This window comes from Mus caroli, chromosome 1 (genome assembly GCF_900094665.2).
Source record: "Mus caroli chromosome 1, CAROLI_EIJ_v1.1, whole genome shotgun sequence".
NCBI lineage: Eukaryota > Metazoa > Chordata > Mammalia > Rodentia > Muridae > Mus > Mus caroli.
The window spans coordinates 128,098,277-128,108,116 of NC_034570.1; the positions used below are offsets into that span (position 1 = coordinate 128,098,277).

The window sequence follows — 9,840 nt, forward strand, 5'->3', positions numbered from 1 at the left end:
AACTCACTTTGTAGACCAGGCTGGCCTCGAACTCAGAAATCCACCTGCCTCTGCCTCCCGAGTGCTGGGATTAAAGGCGTGTGCCACCACGCCCGGCTCTTCTTAATGCAATCTCTATGTAGTTCCAAAAAATATCCATTGCCCCCAAAGAAGACTTTGAACATAGTAAATTGTCATGTCCCATTACTACTTCTTCCAAACTCAGGCAGTTACTCATCTGCTTAAGTCTCTGATTTTGTTTGCTTTGAAATTTTCACATAACTAGAATCATGTAATGTGTAACCCATGTGTCTGGCTTCTTTCACTTGGCGTTTGTCGGAGCCCTGTTTCAGCAAGTATCAGTCAGAACTTTATGCCTTCCTGCAACTGGTTAATAATACCACAGGCTGTTTATATCTGACACTGCTACACAAATTTACATTGGAATACTCAGTATTCTGTCAGAGTAAAAATGTGAGCCCTGAGCTAACTTTGTGCTTAACCTTTGAGGAACTTTTTTTCCACAGTGGCATTGCCATTTTATAGTCCTCCCAAAAAAATTGTTTTTATTTTATGTGTCTGAGTGTTTGCCTACATGTACTGGTGCCCTCCGAGGCCAGAGGAGGACATTGGATTCAGTCTAATGGGAGGTAAAGGTCATGTTGGTCCTAGGAACTGAATCCAGGTCCTGCTGAGCCACCACGCCAGCCTCATTTATTGTCCTCATGGGTATGAAATGCTTTCTCATCATGGTTTTGATTGGCATCTCCCTGCTGACAGGCGATGTTGATCTGTGCTTATCTACCAGTTATAGTGTTTCTCAGAGAAATCTCTGTTCAAGCTCTTTGCCTGACTTTTAATTATGTTTTTGACATTGGCAGTAAGAGTCCTTCAATAGCTTCTGGATCCGGACCTGTATTAGACATATGATTTGCAAAGATGCAAGGATAAAGTAAATTGGATACTTTGTTTCTATTCCTTTCAGGTCAGCTACCATCTTGAAATGAGCTTCTTTGAAGTTTATAATGAAAAAATTCATGATCTTCTGGTTTGTAAAGGTGAAAATGGGCAGAGGAAACAACCAGTAAGATTTTAAATAATTTTTCCTACGTTTATTTATTTGTTTACGGGGAAGGGTGGCACATGCATGGGGAGGGCTGGACGACTCAGCTGGAATCCCTTCTCTCCTATCATGAGGATCCCAGGGATAGAGCTCAGGTCATCAGGCTGGGGGCAGGCGCCTTTGCCTGCTGGGCCGTCTGCCCCATTTATCATTTGTTTTTATTTCTATGTATGTTACTACATACATTTGTGAGATCCCTTGAGAACATGAAAGACCTGAGAGGAGCCCCTCACTCAAGCCTCGGGATAATAGCGAACCCCCAAGAACTCATGAGAGACCAAACTTGATGCAAACAACATGAGGCTTTATTCGGGGAAAGCCAGAGCTCTGGGGACAACTCATATCCCACGCAGGGGTAGAGGAGTCGACCCCGAGGGGAAAGGGGTCCCAGTTTTTATAGGTCCTCAAGGGGGAAAGGAGAAGGGGGGAGTAGGGGATTTCCAGATCTAAACAATCTCTATTCTCAAGAAATGGGTATGGGAGGGAAACAAGGAAGGAGTCTAATGAAGGTGCAGCAACTCCAGATTGGCCCCGACTGTGGTTGCTGGGGAGATTTTCCTACTCTATCCCAGCAGCCAATATCAAAAACACCTGGCAGTGAGATGCAGCAGTGGGCACACACCTGGGTTCAAGGAACGGTCAGAACATTGGCAGACACACGGGTTCAAGGAGCGGCCAGAGCATTGTGCGCTCCTATTTTTCTAAATCAGTGAAGCTAGTTCTGCTAACAATGAAATCTATTTTGTCAACTTCAGGGCTTCTGTGACCTTTTACATTCTTTCAGGATCTTTCAAACATGACTTCATTTTTTACAAAAATACTTTCATGTGATAACAAATCCTTTGAGTCTCCAATTTAATTACATTATTTAGAAGTATCTGAACATCACGAATGTAAATTAAATTAGTTGTGATTTAGCTTGTTCTTAATTTTTTTAGCAAGCAGCAGGGCACGGGCAGTGCACACCTTTAATCCCAGCGCTTGGGAGGCAGATGGATCTCTGCACTCAAGGCTAACTGGTCTACAGAGCGAGTTCCAGGACAGCCAGGTCTATACAAAGAAACCCTGCCTCAAAAACAAAAAACAAATTTTAATCAGATGTTGTCTAAAAGTTAAAAATAAAATATTTGCCCTACGATTTATTAAGACTCCATGAATCATATACAGAATGTCTAATAGTCTGTGGGCTGAAAAAGTGGATGTTTTAAAAACTGTGTTCTTATAGAATATGTATTTCAGTGGATTTGATGTTTTAAAATGCATGTGTGTATGGAGGGGGCCACACATGCATGTGCGTCTGCTGTGTGTGGAGGCCAGAGGCCAGCCTCAGATGTCATCAGAATATCGTCTACCCTTGAGGCAGGCTGTCCCATTGGCCCAGAGCTCAACAGTTAGGCTAGATTAGCTTAGTCAGTAAGCCCCAGAGAGCCTGGTGCCTCTACTTCCCCAGCGCTGGATTACAAGCGTGTGGGCCTCAGGGATTTAACTCAGGTCTTCCCACTTTCAAGGCCATTGCCCAGCATCTACTTATTTGATGCTTTGTAGCTCATCTATGAAAAAGATTTTCAGTTAAAAAGAAGCGAAGCAAAACTGCAGTTAGAATTGAAGTTTTAATTTTATGAAGGGTGTCTCAACACAAGAAATGAAAATCTAAAATCTCTTTGTCTTAAGTTTGGCATTGGTAACACTGAGAAACTTAAATCACATTTTCTTCAATGATGTCTATACAATTTAAAAATTTTGGATTAAAGCTTTTAAAAAAAAAAAAAGCTTGCTCTTTTTTAAAAAATGATTTTCAAGACAGGGTTTCTCTGTATAGCCCTGGCTGTCCTGGAACTCACTCTGTAGACCAGGCTGGCCCTGAACTCAGAGATACTCCTGCCTTTGCCTCCTGAGTGCTGGGATTAAAAGTGTGTGTCACCACAGCTCTGTATAGGTGAAAATTTTAATATCTGAAGTTTACAATGGATTTATTTTAGAGAGACTTAAAAGCCGCTACAGGCTCTAACTTAAGAATAAACAGTAAGCCATGTACAGTCTGTATATTATGCAGCTAAAGCATTTCTGGTGAGGACGTTTCTTAGTGTCTTACACATTTTGTGAGAACCTTTATTTCTTTCTGGATAAAGTAAAGACAAGTCTCTATCTCAAACTTGAATTAAAAAAAAAAAGATTCAGAATTGTGTTTTCTACTAAATCTGTCACATTCTTAAAGATGTAATGTCTCCCCCCAGCTGCGCGTGAGGGAGCACCCTGTTTCTGGACCGTATGTTGAAGGTCTGTCAATGTAAGTGTCCACTCGCCAGCATGAGGGAGAGCAGCATTCAGAGAGAGCATCCTTACCACACTGCGTTTGCATCCCAGCTTTGAAGCCTGTATCCTCACGCTTCTCTCCCATCAGTCCAAGCAGGCTCTTAGTTCTTTGTTCTTGTATTGTATCTTTCAAAATGTCCGCAAGTCTCTGACACCAGCTATTGACTCATCTGACTTAAATGTCCGTTTCCTTCCTACTTTCATCTCCCCCGCACATCCCCTCCCTCCCACCCTGGCCCTCCCCGCATCACCGTAGAGTCTTTACAACTCATGTTTTACCCTGTTACTTTAAGAGGCTAAGTGAAGAGTTTCAGCCCTGCCGGGAGTCACTGACTCTCTTTCTGCATCCTAGCGCTTTTCATTAGGGAAAAGGAAAATGGCTTGATATAAATTCAGCTCTGTTCAATAGCATGCATATTGTACATGTACATATGAGTTGATAGGTATTTTGGTGTTATGAAGTAGAATATTATGATGTTAAGATTCCAAGTTTTTTAGTAGGGAAAAAAGTCGTAATTTCTGGTAAAACTTAAAGCGATATCATATTTCCTGACTTTTAAGGAATGACTTAAGGAAGAGTTAGTGTGATAATATTTGTGAATTGTTTCATTATTGATTGTCAGAGTAATTATTAAAAGATTATTAAATTATTGAACAAGAATAAAATCATTAGTAAAATCATTTTTTTCTTTTTACTTCTTAAAAAACAGGAATGTTGTGAGTTCTTACTCTGATATTCAGGTAAGATTGGTTATATTTTATCTCGTTTTAACTAGATAGAGCGCAATGATAAACATTTATGAGACTGTTTTCCCTAAATTGTTGGCGCGAGTAAAGCGGAAATCTTGTGAACTGAATGTGCACGTTAAGTTTTAGCTAAACTAGCTGATTTTCTCAGCTAAAATACTGCACATCCTGTCACTTTAGAAAATTACAGAAAAAGAGAGAGAGAGAGAGAGAGAGAGAGAGAGAGAGTGTGAGAGAGAGAGATTTCCTCTTTTTTTGAAACAGGATTTCTCTGTGTAATTCTGGCAGTCCTGGATCTTGCTCTGTAGACCAGGCTGGCCTCGAACTCAGAGAGATCTGCCTGCCTCTGCCTCCTGAGTACAGGTATTAATGGTTTGTGCCAGCACTGCCTGGCCAGCAAGATTCTGAAGGGTATCCTGGAGCACGTGTCTGTGAAAGAAACAAGTAGAGCAAAAACCAAAAGTGGCAATGGCCACACAAATCGTTAAAAGATCATTTCTTTCAATAAATTACCTAAGCATGTGTGTAAGTTACAAATGTATGTGAACATCAACTGTGCTTGCTTCTCTGTTACTTAATCTTTTTGAGTGAGTCACCGTAGGCCCTCCTGGCCTACTTCTTTCTTACTAGAGCTGGCTGGAACTGGGAAATAAACAGAGAGCCACGGCGGCCACCGGCATGAACGATAAAAGCTCCCGGTCTCATTCTGTGTTCACCCTGGTGATGACGCAGACCAAGGTATTTTTTATTGTAACTCAATTTCACTTTTTAGTTAAAATATAATTACATTATTTACCTCCCTTCCCATCCTCCAGTCTCTCCCAGGCTGCCCCCTTCCTCCTTCTCAAATGCATGACCTCTTTTCCTGTAATTGTTATTTTATGCACACACACACACACACACACACACTACTCAACTTGTTTGTGTGTATATGATCTCAAGGCTGGCCCCACAGTATTGGATAGACACTTATGGCTCTTATCCCTGAAGAAGACTGCTTCTGCCCCTCTCGGCATGCCTCAGTTGCCTGTAGTCTAGTGGTAGAGTCCCGGAAGGGTTTTTTCCTTTCTAGATTGGCATGTCTCTTGGTATTGTCCCTGCTCAGGTCTTGTTTAGGCAGCTGTACCATTGAGACATCATAGGTGATGCTTTCCTGACATCTTTAGGAGACAAAATTTCACAGCAGGTCTCCTGGTCCTCCAACTCTTACAGCCTTTCTGCCTCCTCTTCCAAGATTTCCCTCAGTCTTTTTTTTTTTTTTTTTTTTTTTTTTTTTTTTTTTGTGGTTTTTCGAGACAGGGTTTCTCTGTGTAGCTCTGGCTGTCCTGGAACTCACTTTGTAGACCAGGCTGGCCTCGAACTCAGAAATCTGCCTGCTTCTGCCTCCCGAGTGCTGGGATTAAAGGCGTGCGCCACCACGCCCGGCGATTTCCCTCAGTCTTAAGTGCAGGTGTGTGTTTGGCACACGTACCTGTTGGGGCCTGCACCCTGTGAGCAGTTTGTCTCTGCTTTCTGTAAGGGTCTGTCATCAAAGAGAAGCCACATTTACCTGTGCATATAAGGATGCATATTTAAAATACAGCTAGGAGTTATGCTACTTAGTAAAGTGGTAGTAGGTTCTCCTTTAAGATCCACGACCTCATAATTGGCTGGGTTTGCAGGCATGGTTCCCCTTCTGTTGAGTGGGGTCTATTAGACAGCTGTTGGTTACAAACTGTGGTTATGAGTGCCACTATTGCACTGTAGGTGATCTCTCGCTTGCTGTGATGGACTATTGCATCGTTAGTGATCTCTGGCTTGCTGGTGATGGTTGGGGCTCATAGGTGCCATGGCTGCGTAGGATTATTGTTGTTTCCCTCCCCTGGCAGCTTCAGCTCAGCTCAGGTTAAGATCCTGAGTCCTGTGTCCCACGTGCAAGTCTTCTGTTGGTGGTGGAGACTTTCATAGATAAGAGTGAATGTGTTTGTTTTGTGTTTGTCTTATTTACTTCTGTAAATCTAAAAGTAGATATATAGATATTTCGTTATAAATGTGAATAGATCTTAGGAAATGTCACATTAACTTTTATTGACTTGTTATGTATAACAATATAGTATTTTAATATTTTTTAATAAAAAAAACCAGGACCATTAATTTATGTTATCAAAAGTAGATGACTAACAATTTATCATATCATTGATAAAAGTATAGCAATGTATGACAATATACAGCAATTTTAGAATACTTGGAAAGACGTTAGGAAAGGAGAGGCTTTTAAGACTAGGGAGGTAAGGCAGTGAAGTGCTTAAAGATCCATGTTAACGTGTCGGGCACAGCAGCTCAGACCTGCAGCACAAACGTGAGGATCTGAGTTCAAGACCCAGATCCTTGTTAAGGTGTTGAGCACAGACTTGCAGTCTCAGCCCTGGAGAGGCCCAGACTGGCAGACCCCCAGCTTGTTGTCCAGCCAACCTGGGCTACATGGTGGGCTTCAGGGTAAGGTGGGATGATGGCTTCTGAAGAGAAACACCTCAGTTAGTCTCCTGATCCGTGTGTGTGTGTGTGTGTGTGTGTGTGTATATGCATGAACATTCACACACAGGTACCCATGCACAGATACACATGCATGGAGAAACACAGAAAAAGAGTAATAGATTTTTTTTTTTTTTTTTTTGGTTTTTCGAGACAGGGTTTCTCTGTAGCCCTGGCTGTCCTGGAACTCACTTTGTAGATCAGGCTGGCCTCGAACTCAGAAATCTGCCCACCTCTGCCTCCTGAGTGCTGGGATTAAAGGCGTGCGCCACCACGCCCGGCTCCTCTGTAAACATTTTGGTATATAATCTTTCAGTTGGTTATGATCACAATCAGATTTCACAAAACTTTTAACAATCATATGCATAGAAATTCTTTGTAGAGTTAATTTTTAAAGTTTTATTCTACTATAATTGGATTTTCTCTGCTGTTAGACATTTATAGTGATTTGAAATGTTTTTTTATTATACTGCTGAGATAATCAATATTTCTCCATTCATAGTTGTTCGCTTAAGATAACTACGAACTACGTCGTTAAGACTTTTGTTCCTTTAAAGTAAGCTATTTTTTTTTAATATTTGTCACAATCGAAGTGCTGTTCAGTGTGTTGTTTTTAATAGACCTCATGGATACATATGTATCTACACAGTAAGAGGTGGTTTTAAAAAGAAATAATTTAGGGTCTGGAGAGATGGCTCAGAGGCTAAGAGTACTAGATGTTCCTCCACAAGTCCTGAATTCAATTCCCAGCAACCACATGGCAGCTCACAACCATCTGTGATGAGATCTGAGGCCCTCTTCTGGCATGGAAGCACACATGCAGACAGACCACTGTATACACAATAAAGAAATAAATGTTTTAAACCAATTATAACTTAGCTAGCTTGCCTTTTAAGGCTTACGTTGATGACCTGTCGTTTACAATCCCCTCAACCCTCTCCCGCGCTGCTGCTGTAGACAGAGGTGGTGGAGGGGGAGGAACATGACCACAGGATCACGAGCCGCATCAACCTCATCGACCTGGCCGGCAGTGAGCGCTGCTCCACCGCCCACTCGAGTGGGGAGCGACTGAAGGTAAGAGGGCTCGAGTGGGCACTTGTCTCTGCCTCTCTCTGCTGTGGGTCAGGGTCTCGCTGTGTTGCTGAGCGACCCTCCTGCCTCAGACCCCATCGTAGCGGGGACCACAGGTGCGCTCCAGCGTTCCCCCCCACTCTTCTCCTGATGCTGAAACTCACTCTGAGGACATTGGGGTTTTTTTTTGTTTGTTTTTTTTTTTTGTTTTTTTTAAAGATTTATTTATTACATGTAAGTACACTGTAGCTGTCTTCAGACACTCCAGAAGAGGGCGCCAGATCTTGTTACGGATGGTTGTGAGCCACCATGTGGTTGCTGGGATTAGAACTCTGGACCTTCGGAAGAACAGTCGGGTGCTCTTACCCACTGAGCCATCTCACCAGCCCGAGGACATTTTTTTTAAGAAAGTGCAAATTGAATATACTTAACAACAAAAGCGTCTTTTCTTTAGTACAGATTGCTGTGGTTCACACACTGCATTGGGATTGGGTTTCAAAGAAAATTAATGTTGAGTCACAAAATATCAATAGTTTATGGAGGAAAGTATTTACTCAGTAATTGTATGAGGAGAAAGGTGTGTGTTGTGAATACATTTGTTGCTGAGAAGCTAAGAAAAATAACCATTTTAAATCTTATGCACAGGAAGGTGTGAGCATTAACAAGTCCTTGCTGACTTTGGGGAAGGTCATATCTGCACTCTCCGAGCAAGCAAACGGAAAGAGGGTTTTTATTCCATATCGGGAATCCACTCTTACATGGCAAGTATCTTCCAAAGCATAAGTAACTGCATTTGGTTTTGGTTGTGGTGTATGTTTGTGGTGTATCCGTGTTTGTGCACACATGTGTGCAGGTGTGCTTGCCTGTGTATGTACGTGTAGAAGTCAGGGGTCGAATCCAGGAGTCTTTGATTCTTTTTCCAACTTGTTTTTTGAAACAAGCTCTCTCACGGAATCTGGAGCTCAGTGCTCTGGTGTGAATGGCTGGCTAGTCTTTGGGGTCCACCTTGTCCGCCAGCACTGGGGGTCTAGGTGTGTGTCTTAGTTACTGCTCTCTTGCTGTGACAAAACACTATGACCAAGGCAACTTAGGAAAAAAAATATACTAGGGAGAGAGAGAGAGAAAGAGAGAGAGAGATCTATCAAGACCATAGTGCGGAGATAAGCAGCAGGCAGGGCAGGCATGGAGCTGACGCAGTAGCTGAGAGCTTGCATCTGATCCACAGCCATGAGGCAGAAGGGGAGGAGGACAGAGAGAAGGAGAGGGAGAGCTAACCAGAATGGCGTGGGCTTTTGAAACTTCAGAGCCCACCACCAGTGACACACCCCCTCCAACAGGGTCACCTTACCAAATAGTGCCTTTCACCAAGTAAGGACCAAGCATTCAGACATATAAGCCTATGGCTTATTCAAACCACCAAAGTGTGTGCCACCATGCCCAACTCTTCTGTGGGTTCTGGGGCCCTGAGCTCAGGTCTTCATGCTTGCATAGCAAGCACTTTCACTAAGCGTCTCTCGAGCCCCTGAAGAAGAATTGTGTAAGCTATGGTGGGTTGGGGTGGGAGAGGGCTTGCCTGGTATGCACAGAGTCTTGGGTTCGGACCCCAGCACTGCTAAACACACACGAGCACACACACACATGCATGCACGCACACACGTAGGCACACACAGGCCCTGGAGTTGAATCTCAGCTTTACATCTTATAAACTCTGACTTGGTAAACTCAATAGTGTGGCCTGTTTCCTCATCTATAAAATGGAGATCACATAGAAACCTTTTAAAGCAGCAGTGAGGTTAAACGTAAAGTCCTAAGAGAACGAAGGTAAAGCACCCTGCGTATGCTTGTTAGGGTTTACCATGCATCAGCAAACGTTTGCTCCGTGTGTAAAGTGGAATTAAATGATTCTGCTTGCCTAGCACTTAACAGCTAACACAGAGCTCTTCCGTGTTTTTATAGTTAGGGAACACTTTACTTCTGGTACATCATTACCTTGTATGCATGTAGTGTTCAACTTGTAATAAACACAAATGTAGATAGATAGCCCACAGCTTCCAATCGTTTTATTTGAAATTTTTCTGCTTTTTTTTTTTTTTTTT

At 42.6% G+C, this 9,840-nt stretch overlaps 1 protein-coding gene across 2 annotated transcripts in view; it reads left to right on the top strand.

Annotated features, from left to right (window-relative positions):
- Kif14 (kinesin family member 14) overlaps window positions 1-9,840 on the top strand; it is a 64,509-nt gene that overhangs the window by 7,196 nt on the left and 47,473 nt on the right. For both annotated transcript variants that reach the window (XM_021160749.1, XM_021160757.2), the window contains 6 exons: window positions 965-1,063; window positions 3,337-3,389; window positions 4,126-4,156; window positions 4,793-4,900; window positions 7,631-7,747; window positions 8,390-8,505. In XM_021160749.1, coding sequence (XP_021016408.1) covers window positions 965-1,063; window positions 3,337-3,389; window positions 4,126-4,156; window positions 4,793-4,900; window positions 7,631-7,747; window positions 8,390-8,505 — 524 coding nt within the window. The remainder of the gene's footprint in view (window positions 1-964; window positions 1,064-3,336; window positions 3,390-4,125; window positions 4,157-4,792; window positions 4,901-7,630; window positions 7,748-8,389; window positions 8,506-9,840) is intronic.